Here is a 25,517-nt window from a genome sequence, read left to right on the forward strand (position 1 = left end):
TAAAAAAATGAAGGGGGGGGGGGGGGGTTCGTCAACTTTTTTCAGTAATAAATTTTATTCATATGCCACTAAGTACATGACTTTTAATATATAAATTGACTATTAGTACTGCAACAAAAAGTTTAAGGGATAAGGGAGGGGGGCAACAAGCCTTTCGCTGAATTTTTCCAGTAGTAAAAAGTTACGTTTAGGAAAATTTTTCGTGGCCACCCTCCCCTCTACCGATGAAACTTACCCCGCAGGAGGTCGTCCACCCGGAAGTCAGTATATATATTGAGACTTTGGTGGTGTGATTGTACATTGTTTAATTTCCTTTTCGAAAATTTTTCACTCAAATGGAGAAGCCACTTCTTGCCGGTGGAGAGCTGCAAATGTGTCCTATATACTCGGCACTTATAGCCATTGAGCAGCGAGGGATCTTTTTTCGTGCCAGCACCTACTGCGACACGGGACCTCGGATAATACGGTCTAGATCTCATGCGAAGGATCGAACTCCACATCCTATAGTGGGATTGGAACCCACGACGTATTGGTCGACTCCCTACTACTGTACTTCGTGACTCTATATAGACCCGGCAGACGCCGTTACCACAGTGCCCCGCGGGCGACTGCATCCCCGGGGGCGGGGGGGGGCGGCGAGAAAGAGTCTTTATCCATATGTACTCGTGAAGATTATCTATGTTTAACTAAATGGTTAAAATGATTTAATTATAAAATGCTATTAAAATTATATTATTTAAATATTTATTCATATAGAACTAGGGACCTATGTACTAGTATATATATAGGTCTCTGATAGAACGGATAAATGTTCCTCAAAAACTGAAAACGTTAGTATATATAAACATTGTTTTACGATTCGGTTTACGATTTAAAAAACTATTCGGGGGAGGGGTTGCTAGGAATTTGGGCGAATTGCTATATATAGCGAGATTTCCCACGGAAGACTAGCTATATATTGAAACTTCCCCCCCGGGGGGGGGGGGGTCCCACTGTATATAGTCTTCTTACCACCTAGCGAGACTTCCGATGGAATTGCATGTACCGGCTACATACCTGGATTTCCATATACAGACACGCTTATACTATCACTTTACTACTTAAATTTGTTATGAAAAAAATATTTATATATTTTTTTTAATAATGCTTTTTTTCGGTCTCATTTTCTTTTCTTGGGATATTTTCAATATTCCAAGAATCAAAATGAATTTTGAATTATCCTACCTTTACTAGATTCCTAACGTTAATATTTTCAATGATATAAGCTTTTTTGCGAGCGCGCAAGCGGCAAAGTCACGTGACACCCGACATTCGAAGGCGGTCTATTTTGAATCCAAAATGGTGAAACGCTGTTCTTGGGGCACATGTAACAGCGATAATAGGTACATGCATAAAGAATACATGAAAGGAGTGGAATTTTTCCCAGTACCAAAGCCTAAAACACGATTAGACGACACCAAACTTTGGGTAAAGGCATGCGGAAGAAAGTTTTTTACCGTTGACAATGTAAACAAACATACATATGTATGTAGCAAACATTTTATTGATGGTCGCCCTACCGAGTTGCATCCCTATCCATTAAATGCCAATTCAAATAGAGTTATTTTGAAAGGTAGAAAACGTGCGACAAGAAAGCACAGCTTCACACCAGGAGATAAACAGACCAATGCCAATCTCGGCAAGGATGGATTTGTACCACACCCCGTGCCAGAGGCCTCCTTGTTTGTTACCGTCGAAGAGGAAGAAATCAGTGAAAAAGTCTCAACCCAGCAGCAGCTCACAGAAGGTAAAATATAATTCAAATTTTGAATAAACTCACATGAGATAAACATGAAACATTCGCAGAGTGAAATCTAGATTGATCATAGTTATGTGTAACTACAAGTGTAAAAGTGTAAATAGACCAATTTAAGCTAAATTTCAAAACATTACCGTAAAAATATTAAGGTTCCAAAATTTGAGTGGAAGATCTGTATATATCCCAATGACCCATAGATAAACGCATTTCACTGAGAAAGAATGCACGACATGCAAACACTTACAATGAAATGGAAAAACCCGAAGTTATTTTTAGTCTAAAAAACATACTTTTCAAATACTGACTGGATTTCTAAAGGTTCCATAGGAATTTGAAAATAGAATGTATCGGCTTTTCAACTCGCACTCTGGTGTGTTAAAATGCCATTTAATATTCAAACAAAACAGCTGCTGTTCTTTTTCTTCCAGGCTATTTTCTTTGAGACTATATTACAAGTGGGAGTGGATCACATTTTTTTTTTTAGAAAATGCAAAAGATTAAGAGGAGAGCAATTTTTAATATCAGCATCACAAAAAAATTATTGCGAGCTGATCTAACTTGTAACTTCAATTTCCAACATTTCAGTTGATGACCACTTATATGCTAAACCTGTGCAAATGGTTAATGTTGCCACCCAGACCAACCCGGACATAGAGGGAATGTCAAGCAATGAGGAATCCCAGGATAGGGGGAACACAAAGAGACGCCTTCTGATGGAAGATGTATATAAAAATGACATGTCCTGCAAATTTTACACAGGTTAATGAACTTTGTTTCATGTGTAAAGATAATTACTACTTTTGATTGAATTAAAAAATTCTCAGAAATATCATTTTAAATGGAAGAGAGATAGTAGGTTTGGCTGAAAATTAGTATATCTAATATGCATTTTAAATATATTTCTGACTTTGTACATACCTATAATTATTTGAAATCTCATCATGTTACATTTAATAAACTTTGTATCATACTTTATATAATTATATAGTACATCATGTAATCACTATCATTTAAGACCAGTGCTAGTTGTTCTCATATACCCTTGTTAATCACATTCTAATAAATAAATAATGTATTTATCCTTGATCCATACAGGTATAACATTGGCAGTTTTTACTATCATCTTCAATGTACTTAAGATTAAGGCATCCTCAATGGTGTACTGGAATAGCACAGAAACAAATGAGCGACAGGATTCCAAGGTAATACAATGTCATTACTCTTCTTATCATTATGACCCAAACAAATTTTCTGTGAATCTAATGTGTATTAATTTTAAAAAACTTGTAAAGTCTATAAAAAATACACAATTAATTAATACCAATACAAGAAAGCCACAATAATGATTCTATTTATTACTTTCATGTTAACAGACTCCAAGAAGAGGACCTAAACGCTTGCTTTCATTGAAAGAAGAATTCACTTTAACCTTGTTGCGACTACGAAGAGGATTTGACACCAAATCACTCAGTGATATGTTTGCCATTTCTGAAAGTTCAGTAAGCCGAATATTTACTACATGGATGTGTCTCATGAGCATTGACCTTGGCTTTCTCATCAAATGGCCATCCAAAGAACAGATCATGGAAAATTTGCCCAAATGCTTTAAACATTTCAAAAAAACAAGATGCATTATTGACTGCACTGAATTCTTTGTGCAAAAACCCAGTCTTCCATCTGCTCAGAGAATAACATATTCATCTTACAAACACCATAATACCTTCAAGTGTTTAGTAGCAATAACTCCATCGGGTTCATTTTGTTTTGTATCTGATTTGTACACTGGTAGTATTTCTGACAAGAAAATAGTACAAGAATCTGGCTTTTTGGATAATATCGAGTTTGGTGATGACATTATGGCGGACCGTGGCTTTCTCATAAGAGGCGATCTAGCATTAAAAGGTGCAACACTAAACATTCCCCCATTTTCTTTTGGAAGACAGATGGGTAGCAATGCCACCACTAAAACGAGAAGGATTGCTCGAGCTCGAATTCATGTAGAACGAGCAATTGGACGTTTGAAAAACTATGCAATTTTGCAAGGTGTTATGACTCTCCAGATGAAGCCTTTGTACAGTCAAATTGTAAAAGTATGTGCAATGTTATGCAACCTTGACTGTCAACTTGTGAAGTAAATCTTATGTGTGTAAATCAGTATAGCACATACATTTGAATAATAAATGACAAAATAATTACAATGCTTTGATAATTTCACATTTTAATGCTACATGTAACTGACATACAGGGATCTGATTAGTCCTCCTTTCAGAGGAAATTATCCGATTAGCTTAATTTTACAAAAAAGTGAAACACTGAAATAGATCTTATGTGACAAAGCATTTTTCACCAATAACACAATCTTAATTCTGCCTACCAACTCCATTTTTTCAGGAGGTAACAGTACAGTAGTTACATATATTCTGTAGTAAATTAGTAAACGCAGCTTTTTTTGCCTAATTTATAATGCAGGTACATAAGCAGTTACTGTTGCATTAAAGATTTAATTACATGTTGTTTAAAAAATGATTCAAGTTTGCTGAGCATCTTCTGGAAGAAATCTGGATTAAAATCAGCATGAGCAACACATATTCCTTTCTTTGTATAAAGTATAAGATTAGATTGATGTATACCGTATATACCCATCTGCCCTTGCATCTGATGATAGTATTCTGAGTTTTCAGACACAACCATCTCACCTCTCTCATTAATAACACAACCTTTTTTAAGACAAACATTCCTTGGTTCATCGTCCCTGTGTGTAAAAGGACATTTAACCTCAATAATAGTGCTATCATGGCATTTACATGTAAAAAGACCATCAATAGAACAACCAATGAAATTCATGGTTGGATGTATTCTTAAGCCTTTATGTGACAGAAGGGGATGTACATGTGACTTATGACATACTCTCATGTAATGTTGAAGAGCTGCTTTTTCTTTCTTTTTACCCCACACAAATGATGGAGCTGAAATTTCTCCATACTCACCTAAAATAGTCTTTAGAAGTGAAGGTGGACATTTGTTAGAATCAACTGCTTTGCAGATTTTACTAAAATTAGATGTAGTCAATCTGCCTTTCCTCAGCTCATGCCAAATCTTGAAGTCGGATTGCTCACTTGTGCATGATTCAATGTGAGAAATATTATCATTGGAAAGAGTACATAAATTCTCAGAGTTATTGAATTCATTTTCATTACAAGATGCTATTTTCTTTAACATGTTTGGCATGGTAAAAGCAGAACATTCAGGACATTGCTGATCAGCTTCATCTCCCTTGTCATTCTGCACTGGTTTTTGTACCTCCAGAATATCTAAGGCTTGTATATTTGGGGATATCTGGAAGAAATTTAGAAAAAAATGTAAATTGAAAGTTTTAATTGCCATTCTCTGTAACCACTTAAACTTCGTTGCCACGCATGGTCACCGATTTTGATGAAACTTCACCCATGCTTAGTACTTGACACCAGAAACAAATATCAAACAAAATTTCGTTTAAGTGTCTCGGTTGCTATGGCAACAGCCGGAAAATTAGATCAGCCACTTTAAATCCTGACTGTGGCTTAATAAAAACTAGAAAAAGCATATTCACAAACCATTCTAACAAAAACATGACACCTTGATGTCACTTATACTGTGAAGAAACTGTTTAGAATATATCTCTAAGTAAGTGGTAACCAAGGGTACATTTGGAATACATTTAAAATGCTGAAATATGCTGAAAAACACTCCATATTCACTAATGGTAGGTGTTACATGCTAAAACTCAATCATTGACTTAAGAAAAACAATGAAAATGTTTGACCTTAAGTATATAAGTATAAGCAATATTATTCTATAAATAACTTTTATGGTTGCCATGGTAACACAGTGTAACCATGCAAAACCAGTAACTAAGATTGGGTTAATGCATGTCTTGAGGAAAAACATGAAAATTCAAGACTGGCAAATATGCATCCTTAGGACCTTGCAACACCAAAACCATAAGAAAAATTGGGTATAATTGCTACTTTGTAGTGTTACCATGGAAACAAAGTACCAGTGCTTAAAAGTGAATTTTTTTCCGCTGCATTAAGAATTAAATTGCCATTTAATCAAGAAACAAATTAAAGAGCTCAGCTGGAATAGTCTTATCTGTTAGAACTGAAGTTAAATATCATATATTGATAAAATTTGATGAATAAAACAACACTGTTGCTATGGTTACCAAGAAGGGAAAATGTTCGATTTTTTTAACTTTATATCAATATTAAACCCTGTGTGCCAACTTCTTGCATCCACTTAGAGATTGGATGATCGTCAAAATTAAAAGTCAAGTTAGCTTTTAATAAATATCAATCATAAAAGTTTTGGGAATCTACATTTAAGGGTACGTATCCAAGGAAACAAAATATTTTTCAGGTTTTTAAGCATATATTTTCTGCTTATTTCCATAGCAACACTCTATTTAAAGAATCTAATCTGAATTTTTTGAAATGGGAAAATTTGGAGCACACCAACATCTTATAAAATTGATCATTAGTTATGAGGAAATGTGCTTTTTTTTAGAAGATAGGATCATATTTAAACATACATAGTGTTACTTTGAAGGCTCTCTGGGCATAAAAACCTTGGCAACCATTGCCAACCAAAACGAAATATCATATTTTTTCTTGGTATGTGTTTCAAGGCTCTTTTTTCTATTATTTGGTAACATTTCATCCTATAATTGCTTTTCATTTTTACGAGTATGACTTCATAAAATTCAATGAATATTTTTTTTTACTTTTGAATAACGTATGTAATAGTTGATTTACCAAACATGTTTATCATGACATCTTACCTTCAAGAAACAGTCATTAACAATTGTTTGCTTTGCCGCAAATGTTAACTATGGGGCTCTAAACATGTTAAAAAATGCCATTTTTCGAAATAGCAACCAATTTTTGCCTGATTTCAGTTCAGGGTATCAATGCTTTTTATCATAGAGAGTTTGGAGAAATTCTGAGACTATGCGTGCCACAGCTCCTATATAAAATTTCAAATCATTACAGAGAATGGCTCTTAAATAACAAATGAAATGTAAACAAAAAATTAGCACTTTAATTATATGATGCTTTATAATTGTTGTATTAAATAACAATGGTGGGCAATTTCAATTGGTTTTTCAAATCAGATAAAAATACAATGCAAAGACAACACTGAAAAAATAAATACACAGAACATAATTATGGGAAATGGGTTACCTCTCGAAGATTCTTTGCTATTTCACTGATTTCCATTTCTGTGTAAGTTTGTCTCTGATCTACACTGCGCGGGTCAAAACTGTGAGCAGCAGACTGGTGATAATCCACACTTGCATACCTTAATTGAAATTTGTGTCAGTCTTGAAATGATTTGTTGTAGGTACATCATCATTTTTTTTTCAATATATTTTTTAAAGTCTTCTTACCATTGATTATAATGGCATAATAAAACTTACTTAATAATATTTGAAGTGCATGTACATATGATATTATGTAAAGCACAAACAATAGACAAAATATAATACTAACACATTACTCAATATGTATCCTAATTGTAGTCTCTGTGTCAATTAAATGTTCATTTAAGAATCAATCATTCAGACCTAGAGTTTACTTTTAAGAATTAAAAGATTGCAAATTTATCATAACATTCTACAAGAGTCATAAAAGAACAAGTACCTAGCTTTCAAGATTTTAAGTTGCTTTATAGGCACTGGGCAATCATGATGTCGTGGTCGTTTTACCCACAAGTTATCTCCATCTGTGACTGACTTGACATCAAAAGCCTCAATTTCATACAGGGTTGCTCCGATGTGGCGACATCCTCCATCAGCTCTACAAAAACAGATTGATGTCATTTGTAAGAAAACATCACCCCCCTTACTCAATAAAGTCATCAATTGCAGTGGTATATATACATGTACTTGGATTTTTTTTTAAACATATAGATAGATGTGTGTATAATGCAGGCTGCATTGAACCTACTTCTGCAAATAAAATTAATTACATGTCACAGGTGTTTTGTGTGGTCATTCACTCATTGAAACCAGCTTACATCCTACTCAGTGTACCTGTCTCACTTATATTTATAAAAGTTTACTTACCCTCCAATGCATGTGCAGTAAGCACAATTTACGCTTCCACTTTTACACATAACCACCCAAACATCATAAGCTGTTTTATTTAGGTAAGTCCTATCCTTCTGCGTAGGTTTCACGCAGGATTTGATAAGGTAATTATCTCCATCTTCAAGTTCCTTCATTTCTAACTTCTCAACATACCCATCGAAGAATAGTCTATAATCTTCACAAGATTTGTACGCTTTTAATTTCCTTTGATCATAATTTGCAGTTTTATATAACAAGTAATTAAACACATCATACAGGGAAAAGGTTGGTAATTTTGTGAGATCGTTAGAAAGTCCTTGGATCTTGAAGGGGTCAACAGAAAACTCGCCGAGAATATCGTATATTGACACTGGATGATCGGCGCACATATCGGGATCATCTGGTAAGTTCAGCTTAACAACTGCCTCACATAGCTTTACCAAGTTCTCTCGTTTCACATTTGAAACAGAAATCCCTTTTCCTCTCAGAATCTCGTGCAGTTCTACCACTTTCAAGGATGTAAACATTGTAGACGACATGTTAACTATAGACGCTTTGTCGGGTATCACGTGACAGTGTAAAACTAAACGTTAAAACCATTACACCGGGTATATTCAACGTTTTATATTAAGCATTTTAAATATATGATAAATAGAATACTACATACTAAAATCCATACCATATGTCACATAAGCCCTCGCGCCCCATATCGGCCCTCGGGCCTTCGGCTCTCGGGCTGATATGGGGCCACTCGGGCTAATATGACATATGATATGGATTTTAGTATGTAATATTCTCTATATATTACACTGTGGATTTGGACGTTTTATTAAAAAAAATGAACCCATTATTATAACTTACGTCATGGATGCCTACTAGTTAAGTACAAGAACAAGACGAATACGTTACATGGAGATACCCAGATTATTAATATTTAAGCTCAAACGTTCATTGAACAATGCAAATTTTTGAACAGACCAAACACTGACCTTCTAAAACTCAAAGTTTCCATACGCTACGGAGGTCAGCGACCATCACCCGGCAACCAGCCAGACTGCCCTCCGTCCCCTATCATGGTCGGAAAACATTAAAAAAAAATCCGCCGATAATTCAGCGTGCAAATTTAAACAAAGGTCCAACAATAAGCATAAAAACATCGGGCAGTACCTGGTTTCTCATAAATTCTATTTGCTGACAAGGTCACCGTATTGATCACTTATCTTACAGAATGATGATTATAATCAGCATTCAACTGTCGAAATCCTTGTCTTATCAACTTATTTGTCATAAACTTGCCTCGTTTTAGAAATTGTTTATACAAAGAACAGCCCATATGGGTGGTTTAAAATGAGTAAACTGTATCAATTTGAAACATTTCCTTCTCTTTCTCTTTTTGGTAAAGATTTCTCAGAAGATTTGTTTACATCAACGAAGGAATGTACTGATATATCTAAGACGTGTTTTCGATCTTGGACAGAACAATATGGAGTATGTGTCTGTAAACCTGAATATAAAGGATTTGGAACTGAATGTTTAAAAGGTAAATGTTCATCAGATGCGCTTATCTTACTGGAATTATTGAAATATTACTTAAAGTTTTAAATATGCGTTTAAGTTTTTCATAAGGAATAGCAATCTTTACATAACAACATGAGTTTAGTATTATATTTTTGTAGAAAATTTGAAACTGGGATACCAATGCAAGCGAAATGAGCAGCGTTCCGTGACATCTGGTTCCGTTTGTAAGAATGATACTTGTGTCTGTGGGCCAGGATATGGCCAACTGAGTGATTCGGAGTGTTTTCCATGTATGTTCTCTTAAATATATTTTAGTGTTGGCAATCGAATGCAGAATTGATAATCGGTTAACTCTAGTCGTTCCGACCGATCAACCGGTTAATCGTATCATCAAAATATACATTTTCAAAGAACTTGTAGATCTTTCCGTATGTACACAGAAAAACTTAAAAAGGAAGTTAAATACATTTCGTTTGTCTTGATTTGTATCAGTAAATTACATTTTTTGTTTCAGTTCAACAACAATTTAGAAAACACATCTTTAAAAATTCTCAATCTAATTATTTTTAGCCCAATAATCTAAACCAAGTCTGAACTGTAACCCTTTATTCACAATGTTTTTCTAATATTTCAATTAAATAGAGAATGACATAGGACATACCATTTCACAGTGCTCTCATTAAATTATCATTATTTAAGATATACCAGACGGTCTGTGCAGCGGAAAGGTTTTTGCCAATAATTAACGGTACTCAAACTGACCAATTACCCCATGGTCTCAACCCGAACAGCAATAATCTCAAGATTAGTTTTTTAAACGCTAAATTTCCAACCAAATTTGCAGCGATTTCTATTTTTAATTTCAATTTAAAGAACTGTGTATACAATTTTATTTTTCCGACTAACCGATTACAAATTTCTAACTGATTGCGATCTTTCCGACCGAGTAATAAGTTAAGCGGTTACAAGTTGCCACAATATATTTACATGTATAGCATTCTATTCTATTCTGTGAGGTATTCTAACCGATAATGTGAAGTCTGATTGAGTTTGAAATGTAGAGACCTCATAAAAAGCCGCCGAAAGACATGCATTTACGGTTAAATTTTCATAATGAAGGGCAAGTTAAGCTCCTCAAAAATCTCAAATATTAAAAATATCTTATTCATTATAAATAAAGATCTGAGGGGGGCTGACTCGGGTTTTATTGTGTGAAAACTACAATAAGGAAACTCTTTATTTTATACCATATATAACTTACATTACCTTCAGTGTACATGTCAAGTTTAGGGGGGGGGGGGATCTACCGTCCAGGTATTTTAGGGGACCATCTCAAAATACAAGTATATTAACTATAGGATTTTATTGGAAAATGCCGATTTTTATCACTTTAAATCAAATAATACAAATACTACAATAGACTTTTTGTTCAAACTATTATACTTGATGAGTAATACTGTGTTGTACATTATATATAAGAAACATAAAATTCTACCGTCTTGTCACCAGAGGGGGCATCTCAAAATATAAAAAAAAAAATAACGAATTTTTCTATTTTTATACAGTATTACAAAATATGAGAGACACATATGATTTGTGTGAAAAAATTGTACGAAAAGTGAAAAGATTCTCAAAATTTTAGATTTTAAATTTCAAGAGTGTATGTTTATTACTTTTTCTTTAATAACATTATTATTACCCCTTTCATGAAGAGTTTAGTTTATCTTAACGTCCAAAACACACAGTAACAACATCAACCTACCTATAAATTGCCAAATCGGTTAAAAGAATCAGTTATATAAAATTGTAACTTCTTATTTCCTAATTTTGCTTTATTTCATTAATCAAGCGAAAAAGGTTGCTTTAGAGACTCAGTAAATACGCTTCAATTAACGATGATGTACACTGTACAAAATATTGTAAACTACATTAGGCCCTTTTAAACTTACTTTTTTGAAACGTGCTGGGATATGGTTGTGTGTTGTTGGTTATTCTGTAATTTAATAAAAATATTTCAATGCTTATCCAGTCAATGTTGTAGTTTATTCAAGTACGGCTAAATTTTACATTTTTTCGGACATAAGGAAGTTGCTCCTAATACTTATCATGTTCATGAATGTTTTGTCAGAAAGCAAAATGCATTTAACTTTACAGTTCAAAGACATTTGCAAATACAATTATTTCACCAGTTCCGAATAAGAAACGGATTCGGTGGTACTATAAATATACGAGCATCATTTCAAAATATGTTTTTTTTTCTCAAGGTTAAGTTCAATGACATGTGAAATTAAATATTGTTTCATAAAAGTTTAGCCTTCCCCCACAAAAAAATTATTCGCAAGTTAACTTAAGAGAATCAGTCCTTTGTAAATTATAACCATTATTTTATTGGATGCTCGATGGAAATGACTTTTACAAAATCAGAAGATTGTAGAACCAGTATGGTAGAAAAAAGAGAACTTGGGATAAGTTCGATATATGCCGACATGGTAAACCATGTTCCTGTGCATTGTCTGTACAAAACGTTATAGATAAGACGTCTGGGCTATAAAAATTATAAATCGATTAATGAATTTTAAAGAGGTTTTAAAAGTAAATGAAGCATTCAAGTACATATATTTAAAAAAGTCTTTGAAGTTTTACGAAAGACATATGACGTCGACGATGCATCATTGCAGCAATGTATTCTGAAAGTGCGTTTGTCAGAATTCCTATTAAGGTTTCGTCTTGCACAGCACCTTGCACCTGACCTGAGGTATTTTATATACGTAAGCAAGTAAAAAAAAGCTCTTTTGAAGTAGTTTAGTAATACGTTTTAGTCCAATAAGAATATTTATCGAGTTTGAATTGAAGTAATATTGAAAATTTAGAAACTTTGATTTATTTAATACTTAAATTCAAAGATTGTTTTATCAGTCGGTGCAGCTGGGGTTCTGATCCTGCAAGACACAGTTTTTATTAAAAGTTTGTAAATTATTCCCACTTTGAATGCTCATTTTGTTTAATCTAAATTGGCAAGTGAAACTGAATCAATTCTTACAATTCAGTGTGAAGTTGAACCGTTTGATTGAAATACGACAGTTAATTAATTTATCTTTCGCTTAATATATATGAGGTGATGATAAATTTGCCTGCCATACTTTTCATTTCAATGACACAGAAGCTATAGATTTAGGGTGCTTGATTTTAGTTTGAGCATGTAGGGAATTGTTTAGAAAGTCGATGCACTTGCACCAAACATGGAGTTTTTTTGGAGAATTTATGTTCACATTTTAGGTCAAGTATATTTTAGAAGAACCTAGCAACTTACACCGAGTAAGGTAAGCACCAGTCCAGTGAAGATGTCACTTAGAAGAAATTAGATCGTATCAGTGGCACCTAGCACCTGAACACCGGACACCTAAAACCAATTTGCTCCAGTATCATCGGAAGCACGTAGCACCTTACGCCAGTAGCACTTTTCACCGAGAATAACGCGAAACTATGAAATTTGAATGTGTTTTTAACATGTATCTTTGTGCATTACACTTTGGATTTTGACGTTTTATTATCAAAATGAACATATTATTATAACGTGCGTGACGGATGCCTACCAGTTAAGAACAAAAACAAGACGAATACGTTACATTGAGATACCCAAATTATTTGTATTTAAGCTCAAACGTTCATTAAACAGTGCAAATTTTCGAGCAGAACAAACACTAACCTCCTAGAAATCAAAGTTTACAGACACTTTGAAGGTCAGCGAGCATCACCCGGTAACCAGCCTTACTGCCGTTCGCCCCCACTTCTGGTCGGAAAAATTGAAAAAAATCCGCCGACAATTCACCGTGCTAAAAATGGCCCAACAATAAGTTTAAAAACATCAAGCAGTACCTGGTTTCTCATAAATTCTATTTGCTGACAAGGTCACCGTATTGACCACTTAATTTACGGAATTATGATCTTAATCAGCATTCAACTGTCGACATCCTTGTCTAATCAACTTATTTTTCATCAACTTACCTCGTTTTAGAAATTGTTCAAAGAATGAACAGCCCATATGAGTGGTTTAGAATGGGTAAATTGCATGAATTTGAGATATTTCTTTCTCTTTTTGGTTAAGATCTCTCAGAAGACTTGTGTACAACAACGAAGGAATGTACTGATGTATCTAAGACCTGTTTCCGATCTGGGGCACAAGAATATGGTATTTGTATATGTAAACCTGAATATATAGGATTTGGAACCGATTGTTTAAAAGGTAAATGTTCATCAGACGCGCCTATCTTTCCAGATTATTGAATTATTACTTAAAGCTTTAAATAAGCTATAAAGTTTTTTCATAAGGAATAGCAATCCTTACAAAACAACATGAGTTAAGTATTATATTTTTGTAGGAAATTTGAAACTGGGATACCAATGCAAGCGAAATGAGCAGTGTTTTGTGACATCTGGTTCCGTTTGTAAGAACGGTACTTGTGTCTGTGGGCCAGGATATGTCCAACTGAGTGATTCGGAGTGTTTTCCACGTATGTTCCCTTAAATATATTTTAGGGATGGTAATCGAATGCAGAATTGATAGTTGATTAACCACTAGACGTTCAGCCGATTAATCTGTTAATCGTATCATCAAAATACATGTACACATTTTCAAAGAACATGTAGCTCTTTCCGTATGTACACAGCAAAACTTAAAAAGGTACATGCAACAGAAGTTGAAAACATTTCGTTTGTCTTGATTTGTATCAGAAAACTATATTTTTGTTTCGGTTTAAAAACAATTTTAATTAGAAAACACACCTATGAAAATTCTCAATCCAATTAATTTAAAAGCACATTTCCTGCAAGGTTAAATTATCCCAATAATCTAAACCAAGTCTGAACTGTAACCCTTTATTTACAATGTTTGTCTAATATTTTAGTTAATTAAACAGAGAAATAGATAGGACAAATACCATTTCACAGTGCTCGCATTAAATGATCATCATTTAAGATATACCAGACGGTCTGTGCAGTGGAAAGGTGTTTGCAGAATAATTAACGGTACGCAAACTGACCAATTACCCCATGGTCTCAACCCGGACAACAATTATCTCCAGATTAGTTTTATAAAACGCTAAATTTCAAACCACATGTGCAGCGATTTCTGTTTTAAATTTCAATTTAAAGAACATTGTATACAATTTTATTTTTCCCACGAACCGATTACAAATTTTGTAACCAATTGTGATCCACCCGACCGAGTAATAAGCTATTATAATTTAGTTTCAGTTTTAGCACGTCAGTTGATTGATTAAACGGTTTTATTCATTTTGTGTAACATAACTTGCCTACGTCACAATGACTTACGTCAAAAACGTATTTCTCCGCTTGACGGTAACTTTTAAAATGAGTTATATTTGAAGCCTTTTTCAAAGAAAAAAAAGGAAAAATTGAATGATTGCTTACATTGAAATTAAATTATACGGAATGAAGTGTTTGTTATTGTGGATATGCCTATTTGAATAATACCAAATGTTTTTTAATTGAATTAAAAGCTTACATGAACCCTTAAAAAGCAATCATTTTTCATCTTTGTACGACTTACTACATTCCTGTACGCCTTTTCCGCCATATTTCTTCGATTCCGCCATATTTAATTGAAATGTTTGGTCACGTGTACCTTATATATATAGCCTTGTACAACTGTTTCACTTGAGTGATTTTCTAGCCTGGCTGTCTACATGTATACATCTCCGATAGCATAGGTTTTAGAAGTCAAGAAACTGACCAAATACATGTTTGCAAAGTAAAAATTCCACAAAAAATAGAACTATACCGAGAATTAAATTATTTTTGAATGCATTTGCTGCAATATAGAAAATACACTAACACGGAATACACTCATGTACAGCAAAAATCCATACAGGTTGAGAAAACGCGTCAAATGCAGTGATAAATTCATTTACCTGAATAATGCTATCGTTACATGGATGTACACATGCCAAAAGAATCATACTATTTTACTTTTAATGAAAAATGCATCTCAGAAGTCATGTTATCCATTGCTAACTCAACAGTGAAAGATGATTGGACACACGTGGCCCATGCCGATCACTTTATTTGATCAGGGAAAATATCAAAGGTTGAAAGCTCAGTGGGGTTGATTGAAAAAAAATGCAAGTATTTTTTTTCAAAAATAAACAAAACTCTTGTCTGTAAATGTTGTAAATAAAATTGATGATGACATGGTTTACTTCATCAAATTCATAACAAAGATATTTTCCTATGATAGGAAGGGGGGCTGTAATAAAACATGCATAACACTCTCTTAGAATAATTTAAGAAAAACGTCTGAAACAGATTAGATTTCGTTATGATCAATTATTATCAAATGAATACTGTTTATTGGCTTTATTAAACCTAATATAATTTGATTTAAAGTTATTCAAAATTTTATGCACAATGAAAGAAAAAGTGAGCAAGTTCACATACCCCACTCTACCCCGCAAGTCGAAGTGCTGAAATTCCCAGAAAAAAATAAAGAAGTCGTAATTTCCTTGTAATATGCACATCTATGCACATTGTGTCCTAAATATCTGCAAAGTTTGACGAAATTGTGTGAAGCGGTTTATGAGGATTGTGCTGACAATCTGCTCATCTCTATATTAAAGATATGGCCAAAAACTAAATGTAAAAGTGCGAAAATTCCCGAAAAAATAAAGAATTCGGAATTTCCTGGTGATGTGCAAATATACACACACACTATCTCCTATAAATATCTGCAAAGTTCAACAAGACTCTGTGCAGTGGTTTATGAGGAGTTGCGCTGACCAAAAAAAAAATGACTGACTGACGGGTCAAAACATTATACCTCACGTAACTTGTTGCGAGTGGTATAATAAACGAGTTTTATTCAGTGGTACAATGATAATCAAAATAGAATTTAATGTTAATCAAATTTCTAGATATAAATAATTAATGATTATTAGAAAAAGCATATAGGAAGAGAGAACAAACTCCAAAGAAATATGGCGGAATACGGCTATAGTTGGTATGAAACAAGTTGTACCTATATGAAAATGTTACGTTTTTAAGAATTCGTGTCAGCTTTAATATGCAGAGACCTCATTAAAGTCGCCTTTAGGAACGCTTAGACAGTAACATACTGTAATGACAGACAAAGCTCCTCAAAAACTCCTCGAAAATCCTAAAAATTCAAAATTTCTTATTCATTACAGCTAGATATTTAAACACCTATTGATATTATCCTTACTATTTTGAAAAGTCCTGGGATATGAATGTGTGCTGTTGCGTTATTCTGTAATTTTAAAACAATATATCAATGCGTATTGAGTCAATGCAGAAGTTTATTCAAGACATGGCTAATTACTACGTTTTTTCCCAGACAGGCGGAAATTACTCCCAATACCTATTGTGTTCAGAACAATTTTACCTGAAAGAAAACACATATCATTTTTCAATGCAAAGACATCATTGAATATCGTCGAACGTTTAATAATTGTCTAAAGATAAACATGTCACGTGATAAATAAATCTTGTCAGTGAAATCGTTTTTATACAGCCTAACTCATCGAAAAATCGATATTGTTAATATCCAAAAAAGTAGATTTTAATTTCATCAAACTAATTCTGATTTTAAAAAATCTCAATATTACATTTACATTCTTGAAATATTTTATAATAGATTTCAACAAAGCTGCAATGCTCAATAATTAAAAACAAGTTATCAATCCTGTAATAAAGACTATTCTGTTAATGATATGGATTTTTCCAAATGAAAAGGAGTCATTTTATATTACATTATTTTTTTTATTTACAAAATTCCTTTTTAGTACACCTCACAAATGATTTGTGCATATGGACCAGGGATTGCAGAGATGCATCTAAGATATGTTCGTTAAGAGGACAGGTCGGAGTTTGTGTATGCAAAGATGGGTATATAGGATTTAGAAACAAGTGTTTAAAAGGTATACAATTGCTAGTTTATTAAAAGACACGAACTTTGAAATTTAAAAGAAAAGAAATATTTAATTTTTTACTTGAACTGTGTTCGAAATCATTTACTCACGCAAACAATACTTATATATCATGAGAGGATTTATAAACTATTTTTCTTGTTTGAAAGGCAATTTAAAATTGAATGAAACATGCCAACGAAATGAACAGTGTTCTGAGCCAACTGGATCTGTTTGTCAAAACAACACTTGTGTTTGTAAGTGTTTGTTATTGTGGATATGCCTAATTGAATGATCCCAAATGCTTTCTAATTGAATTTAAGATATAGAGACCTCATATTAAGTCGCCTTAAGGCACGATTAAACAGTTAGGTACTATAATGACGGACAAAGCTTAAAAAAAGCTCCTCGAACATCTCAAAAATTCAATATATCTTTAATTATAGCTAGAGATTTAAACGCCTGTTGAAATTATCCTTACTATTTTGAAAAGTGCTTGAATATGGTTGTGTGCTGGTGCGTTATCCCGTAATTTATATATAAATTTATCAGTGCGTATTGAGTCAATGCAGAAGTTTTTTTCAAGACATGGCTAACAACTACGTTTTTTTTCCCGGACAAGCGGAAGTTACTCCCAATACCTATTGTGTTCAGAACAATTTTACCTGAAAGAAAACACATATCATTTTTCAATGCAAAGACATCATTGAATATCGTCGAACGTTTAATAATTGTCTAAAGATAAACATGTCACGTGACAAATAAATCTTGTCAGTGAAATCGTTTTTATACAGCCTAACTCAACGGAGAACCGATATTGTTAATGTACAAAAAAGTAGATGTTAATTTCATCAAACTAATTCTGAATTTAAAAATCTCAATATTACATCAACATTCTTGACATATTTTATTGTAGATTTTAACCAAGCTTCAATGCTCCATAATTAAATACAAGTAATCAATCCTGTAAGAAAGATTATTCTGTTAATGACATGGATTTTGCCAAATTTTATGAACGGGAATCATTTTATATAACAGTATTTTTTTTAATTTACAAAATTCATTTTTAGTACATCTCACAAAAGATTTGTGCATATCGACCAAGGATTGCAGAGATGCATCTAAGATATGTTCCTTAACAGGACAGGTCGGAGTTTGTGTATGCATGGGACGGACAACTTCGGAATGGACATTTTTCCGAACTTGCGCACCCTTTTCCTTTAAAGCTATCATCTTAGGGTTTTTTTTAAATGGTGGGGTTTTTATAATCAAATTGATTTATGAAAAAAAAAATTCAACATTTTCTGCTACTTTTTGAGATATTTGAGTTCAAAAAAAAAATCCCATGGGGAAACATGAACTTAAAAATACCCCACAAAAAACCCCACAAAAACCCCATGGGGTTTATTTTTCACCCCATGGGGTTAAATAACCCATATTATTTTTCGTGGGGTTTTTTAACCCACGTCTCACTAAAAATAAAATGTGGGGTTTATTATCCCATAATTTTTTATGTGGGGTAAAAAAACCCACATTATTTCTCTTAATGCTTGTAATCATGGTAAATTATCAAGTAAGAATTATAAAATAAATATTGTTTGGAGTTGTGTACATTTTTTATCAACTTTGTAACAATTTAATTAATTAATTTTTTTTCAAATTAATTGATATAGTATATTATAATACCTTTTATCGCTGCATATGTAAATTAGACATGGCATAAGCATGATAAGAAGGGAAATAAATTATATTTTTTTTTGACTGACCCGTAAGTGAAAAAGTAAACAAATACGGATTAAAAGTTTGAAAGTTTATCTAATATTCCAAGTGGGAGAGAGTTAAATATAAAAAAGACACTGGAGGCAGTACAGGCAATTTTATCAGAAAAACAATGTAAAAAATAACGTGACTTTGTTTACGCTAGCGTAGCTCACAGGTTATTGTTTTCACTATTTTACTGATAAAACTGCCGACTCCTCAGTCCTGTAACCTGTTGATCGTGAATCACATAGTAATGATACACTTGTTCTACTTACATGTAGTTTAGTTTGAGCTCTGCTGTTTGTAGCATAATGGACTTGATTCAAACAAAGACAAAAACTTTTCTACTATTCAAAGAATGTTTTTGAAATTGATTGAAAGAGACCAAATCAAATCATAACTTGTGATACTTCTTTACTTGATAATTCCTCATTTTGGCACCATTGTCACCCACATCTTTTTCTTTCCCTATGTATAAGTCGTACTCTGAGAAACATATGGGTGACTCTGACAAATAGCGTAAAATTCAAAGACTAAACTGTTAAATTTATCCGGAATTTGTTTTTCCGCTATATTGACAAAAGGTAAGTATATTATACTTATAGATGTTTATGTCCACTGGCCCTGATTTGGGAATAAATCCCATTATATTCCATTCTAAATAATCTGTAAATGTAGTAGCTTCTCAATCCTAAACCAGAAAAATGCTTTCTTTAAAGTAATTAAAAAACCAGTTCGTCTTCTTTCATCTCTTTTTTATGATTTAAATATATTAATTCCTTTGAAATAAGCTATAAAAGTGTTATATTGCATATAACATGCAAATAGGACCAATTATTACCTGATTATATGTTTGAATGATCATTACATTAATCATGACAAAGTACAGATTTTAAACTTGTGGTAATTTCCTTAAATATTTCCAAAAAAATATATAAACAAATACTTTGATATTAAAAGTTAGAATTACTAAATACAAGAAATTTATTCCAAATTGGCTAAATATCATTGAAAAGTATAAAAAAAAAAGATATGGTCATCTAAAGACAGAGAATTTTTACCAGGTAGTATTTTTATTCAAGGTGAGGGAGGGGCTAATTTTATACAGGTGTGAATACCTTGGAGCTAGCAGTCTACCTGAATGGATACACAGTGGAATACCCTAGGTGTCAAACTTTACCTGTGTTAGGGATTTTGATATTTTTAAAATAAGTAGTAAAAAGGTTTCTCAAGTATTAAAATATTGAATTATTTTTTAAGGTTTAAAAACACCCCTATCCATTAAAAAAAAATATTATATCATACTATAAACTGCCTTTATGAGAACTCACCAGTATATATGACTGTTTGAGGATAATCTTCCTAGGAAATTTTCAGTCCTTATTTTGCAATTTATAATTTTTGATTTAGAAAGTTCATGCTTTTACAAGAAAAATAAAACAATACTAATGCCAAATTTCATTGAAAAGGAAAAACTTATGACCATTTAAGAGTCAACACACTGGTACGATCGACTGAATATAACCTGGTGATGGATTCTCCCCATGTACATTTCAGTTTTCTTACAATTCATCATGTAAGATTTAGAAAGATTATGCCATTGCAAGAAAAAAAAAACATACTTGCCAAATTTCATTGAAAAATAAGAAAGTTAAATGGCCAGTTTAGAGAACACACCTGTACGATTGACTGAATATGACATGATGATGGATTCTCCCCATGTAAATTTCAGTTCTTTTACAAATTATCATGTAAGATCTAGAAAGTTTATGCCATTGCAAGAAAAATAAAACCATACTTGCCAAATTTCATTGAAATATGAAAAAGTTATGGCCAGTTAACAGAACATACTAGTATGATTGACTGTGTATAACATGATGATGGATTCTTCCTATATAAATTGATGTTCTCTTTTAGTTTTACAATTTATCATTTTAGATTAAGAAAGACCATACTTTTACAAGAAAAATAAAACCATTCTTGCCAAATTTCATTGAAATATGAAAAAGTTATGGCCAGTTAAGAGAACACACTAGTACGATTGACTGAATATGACATGATGATGGATTCTCCCCATGTAAATTTCAGTTCTTTTACAAATTATCATGTAAGATTTAGAAAGTTTATGCCATTGCAAGAAAAATAAAACCATACTTGCCAAATTTCATTGAAATATGAAAAAGTTATGGCCAGTTAAGAGAACACACTAGTGCGATTGACTGTGTATAACATGATGATGGATTCTTCCTATATAAATTTGATGTTCTCTTTTAGTTTTACAATATATCATGTAAGATTAGAAAGTTTATACCATTACAAGAAAAATAAAACCATACTTGCCAAATTTCATTGAAATATGAAAAAGTTATGGCCAGTTAAGGGAACACACTAGTATGATTGACTGTGTAAAACATGATGATGGATTCTTCCTATATAAATTGATGTTCTCTTTTAGTTTTACAATTTATCATTTTAGATTAAGAAAGACCATACTTTTACAAGAAAAATAAAACCATACTTGCCAAATTTCATTGAAAAATAAGAAAGTTAAATGGCCAGTTAAGAGAACACACTAGTACGATTGACTGAGTATAACATGATGATGGATTCTCCCTATGTAAATTTCAGTCCTCTTACAATTCATAATTTTAAGTCTCAACTCATTTAAGTGGTTATAATCTGCACCAGTAAGAACATTTTAATAGAAAAGGTCATATATTTTATGTAGGCATTCACAAATTAATTTGGTAAAATTAAAAAGAAATGTTGGAAAAGTATTCCATGAAGATACAGTACATTTTAATCTGTTTAATAAGAAATATATGAAGAAGTTGAATAATACATGTATGAATTCTTATTTATGAAAATAAGTTGCAACCGATTTTGAATGAGCAAACCATGAAGCCTTATGTCAGAGACATTTATTAGTATTTGGAAATTTATCAATATGTCAACGACTGTTTTCAATGGCAATAACACAATAATTATCAATTGGTAAAATTACAAAAAAAAAAGTTAATTTTTTATTTTTTTTTTTATTTATGTATTTATTTTGTATTTTCATCAATGAACACTTTGAAATGTGCTTTTTACTAGGAAAACTTAAAAACAAAATTTAGATTAGCTAGTTACTCTGAAACCAGCTATGTATACACAAATGGATATAGTAAACAGGAAATGGCTCGTGTAATGATCAGTCTGTGTGGAAATAAATTCTTGAATATATGTATATACCGGGTATATCATCATATAGACTGAAACTCTGAAAGGTGTGAGAATATTCCTTCAGGCAAAATTCTCCAATATATTTTCAAAGGTGTGAAATAGGGATAAGTCACTGATTTCAATTTAATTGATCTTTTACAAATTTATACAGATTTTCAGAATTAATAAATTGAAAATCAATCTGCACTTCATCCCTTTTATGACAACACTAATCAAAGGGTTTTAATTAAGACTGTTTTTCATGATTCATCACTCCAATTAAAATCATCATAATTTAATAATTAGGTACATTGCATGCCAGTACTCAGTGGTCATTAAATAATACATGGCTTCCCCTCTCTCTCTCTCTCTCTCTCTCTTGAATGTATAAAATTATTGCACCCACAGTTTTTTTTTCATTTTTTTTTTTAAATTTTTTCCCCCCAGAAAATTTCAATTTTAGTTGTTGACAGGATAAGTGGAATAAAAAAAAACCCTTCAGAGAGAGAGAGAGAGAGAGAGAGAGAGAGAGAGAGAGAGAGAGAGAGAGAGAGAGAGAGAGAGGATATAAAACAATATCAAAAAAATTCTGTTAGTTGTACATAAACACTTGAGGGGAAATTTGGAATAGCATGTTAAATATAAAGCATTCTGAAATAATCAGACCATTGAATTTTTTTTTTTTTTGGTTTCCCAAATAACGATGAAATGCATAAGAAATATTGTTTAAGCTTTCCGTTAATACTATAATTGGTGTTGATGTACATGGTTAAGGTTGTGCAGTTCTTAAGATTTAAATATATATGTAGTAAAAATCATTTGAATCCGTGTAAGATGGCTGCATCCCTCTACATTTTCTCTACTTAATTAACTTGACTACAGTTTTGCTACAAACCTGACTGTGAACTCTTGTTTATTTGCAATATATATAGTAAGGCACCAGTTCATGTCATTCAGTTGTAAATGAGGAAATTCATATACCGGTTTTTTTTTGTTTCTATTTAATTTATTGTCTTTCTGTTGAGAGACTGTAGACAGAAGTGTAACATGAAAATAAGAGTAGTTGCCTTTCATACTTTAACCTTTCTTACATTGTTTATATACCAAGTGTTCTCCGGTGACAGCTTTTGATACTTATGAAGAATTTAAATCAAGATTCAATAAATTGTTTTTCTTTATTAAACTTTCAAAATAAAATGTTACTGTCAAAACTATTGTTAAGTGAAAAATACACTAGCTTTTATTGTTTAGATGGGAAAATAATTTCAGGTTAATGAAATGACCATATGTATTTTAAATCTTTATCTTCGATCTTAGAAAGGGACCTAACTCTGTAAAGCGGATCGTATAATGCTTATATTGTCCTCAGTAGTAAGAAGACTAGATTAGTAGATAGGATATGGGACATTTTGAAAGGAAGAATTAAAACTATTATTTTATTAATCATTAATTTATTGATTAATATAGCCTTTAATTTTTTCGAAAATGTTACAAATTGAAAAGACCTTACTTCCAGATATTGACCATGATGACATCGAAACGCTTTAGGTTTGGACGGAACCATTCATATTTCTGCACAGGGGTGTCTTAAAACAAACGGAACGTGAATTTGTTTCTTATTTTTAATCCGAGTTGGATTCCACGGAAATTTTATCAACCTTGTTGATTTTATTTATTTTAATAATCTTACATTATGTTTGAATAATAATAATACAGCAACTAGAGTCTGAAGTTAAACCTACCCACCCCCTTTTGCTAACTTTCGAGAAACCAATAAGTACACACCCCAGGTCTAGATAATCCAGTCCCATCACTAGTTGCGTATTACTTCTGAACAAACTTACATTTTTAATACTGAACAAACTGACAATTTTAATAAATAACTTTATATGTCCAGAGTTTGAAAATCTAATAGAAAAAATGATGTGAAATATGATTAAATTCCTTCAAAATCAGATCCCATTAAGAACAATATTAAAAACTTTGAATTAAAAAAACCGTACAATCTTTTGTATTACTCCTAGGTTGAGGTAGAAATGTTGAACCATTATTTTAAAACCGGAAAATATAACATTCTTGAAAGTACATGTAGACTGCTCTAAGATGGGACTAGACGATTATTATGCAATATAAACAGGAAATGACAGGTGTCACTACTTAGGTGTGGAACCGAATCCTTGTATATATACACGTGTGATGGGTTTTAATGTACCCCTCGGAATACAGCCCTGAGGGTGAATCTTACAATATATTTTCTATCTAGTGTGTACAGAGTGGTTCGACCATGCTCTACGCGCTGAAGTTATTAAACAATGATTGCATACATGTGCCCCCCCCCCCATACCTAGTACCATAAATAGGCGATTTCCATGCATTTTTGTTATATGGGATAAAATATTATTTATATAGAATAAAATTTATAAAATATAGATTAATGGGGGAGGGCTGGGTCGTAAGAATTGAACTTTTGTTTAATGATTTAGAGTTTCTAATTTAGCATTTCTTGCTTTGTGGGTTGCATTGTTACCGCGCCGTTCTGATATTCTTATTATGCATTTACAATCAAATAAGTCCGAAGATTGACCGAAGAGTCCATATTTTCCTCGTATAAAAAATACAATTAATTTTTTTCTTTACAACAGACCGAGAAGAGTAAGGGGTATACTATTTTTGAGACATAAACGCGGGTGTGAACAAAAAAATCTCGATTGCATATCATGTGCTATAATTTACATGTAATTTGCTTGTAACGGTGGATTAATCATGTGTTGATAAATAAATAAATAAATAAATAAATAAATAAATAAATAAATAAATAAATAAATAAATAAATAAATAAATAAATGAATGAATAAATGAATGAATTAATGAATGAATTAATGAATTAATGAATGAATTCAAGAATAAAAAAAATAGACCGAGATGAGTAAGGGGTATACTATTTTTGAGACATAAACGGGTGTGAACAAAAAAATCTCGATTGCATATCATGTGCTATAATTTTATTAATTTACATGTAATTTGCTTGTAACGGTGGATTAATCATGTGCTGATAAATAGATAAATAAATAAATAAATTAAATAAAGTGTAAATAAATGAATGAATGAAATGAAAAAAATATAAATGTATGAATGCAGGTGGGTTATCATGTAACGAAATTAAGTGTAAATCGCTAAAATGAGTAAA

The 25,517-nt window shown here is 32.2% G+C and overlaps 2 protein-coding genes and 1 long non-coding RNA gene across 3 annotated transcripts; 2 read left to right on the forward strand and 1 right to left on the reverse strand.

Annotated features, from left to right (window-relative positions):
* The first annotated feature begins 1,303 nt into the window (after positions 1–1,303).
* LOC134248095 (uncharacterized) lies at positions 1,304–4,060 on the forward strand. The gene is made up of 4 exons (XM_062730520.1): positions 1,304–1,786; positions 2,384–2,557; positions 2,894–3,000; positions 3,172–4,060. Exons 1-4 carry the CDS (start codon positions 1,339–1,341, stop codon positions 3,931–3,933), a joined length of 1,491 nt encoding a protein of 496 aa, XP_062586504.1. The 5' UTR covers positions 1,304–1,338; the 3' UTR covers positions 3,934–4,060.
* Positions 4,061–4,541: 481 nt separating this feature from the next.
* On the reverse strand, positions 4,542–8,474 carry LOC134248085 (uncharacterized). Its single transcript, XM_062730511.1, has 5 exons — positions 7,905–8,474; positions 7,480–7,635; positions 7,021–7,138; positions 4,706–5,134; positions 4,542–4,550 (listed from the first exon to the last, which is right to left on the reverse strand). Exons 1-5 carry the CDS (start codon positions 8,444–8,446, stop codon positions 4,542–4,544), a joined length of 1,254 nt encoding a protein of 417 aa, XP_062586495.1. The 5' UTR covers positions 8,447–8,474.
* Positions 8,475–9,388: 914 nt separating this feature from the next.
* Positions 9,389–18,471, forward strand: LOC134248067 (uncharacterized). The gene is made up of 5 exons (XR_009987968.1): positions 9,389–9,447; positions 9,584–9,715; positions 13,531–13,668; positions 13,805–13,936; positions 18,436–18,471. It is a non-coding gene; the product is annotated as an uncharacterized LOC134248067 (long non-coding RNA).
* Positions 18,472–25,517: the final 7,046 nt, after the last annotated feature.

This window comes from Saccostrea cucullata, unplaced genomic scaffold (genome assembly GCF_032062105.1).
Source record: "Saccostrea cucullata isolate Sc308-1 unplaced genomic scaffold, CSIRO_AGI_Scuc_v1 ctg3164, whole genome shotgun sequence".
NCBI lineage: Eukaryota > Metazoa > Mollusca > Bivalvia > Ostreida > Ostreidae > Saccostrea > Saccostrea cuccullata.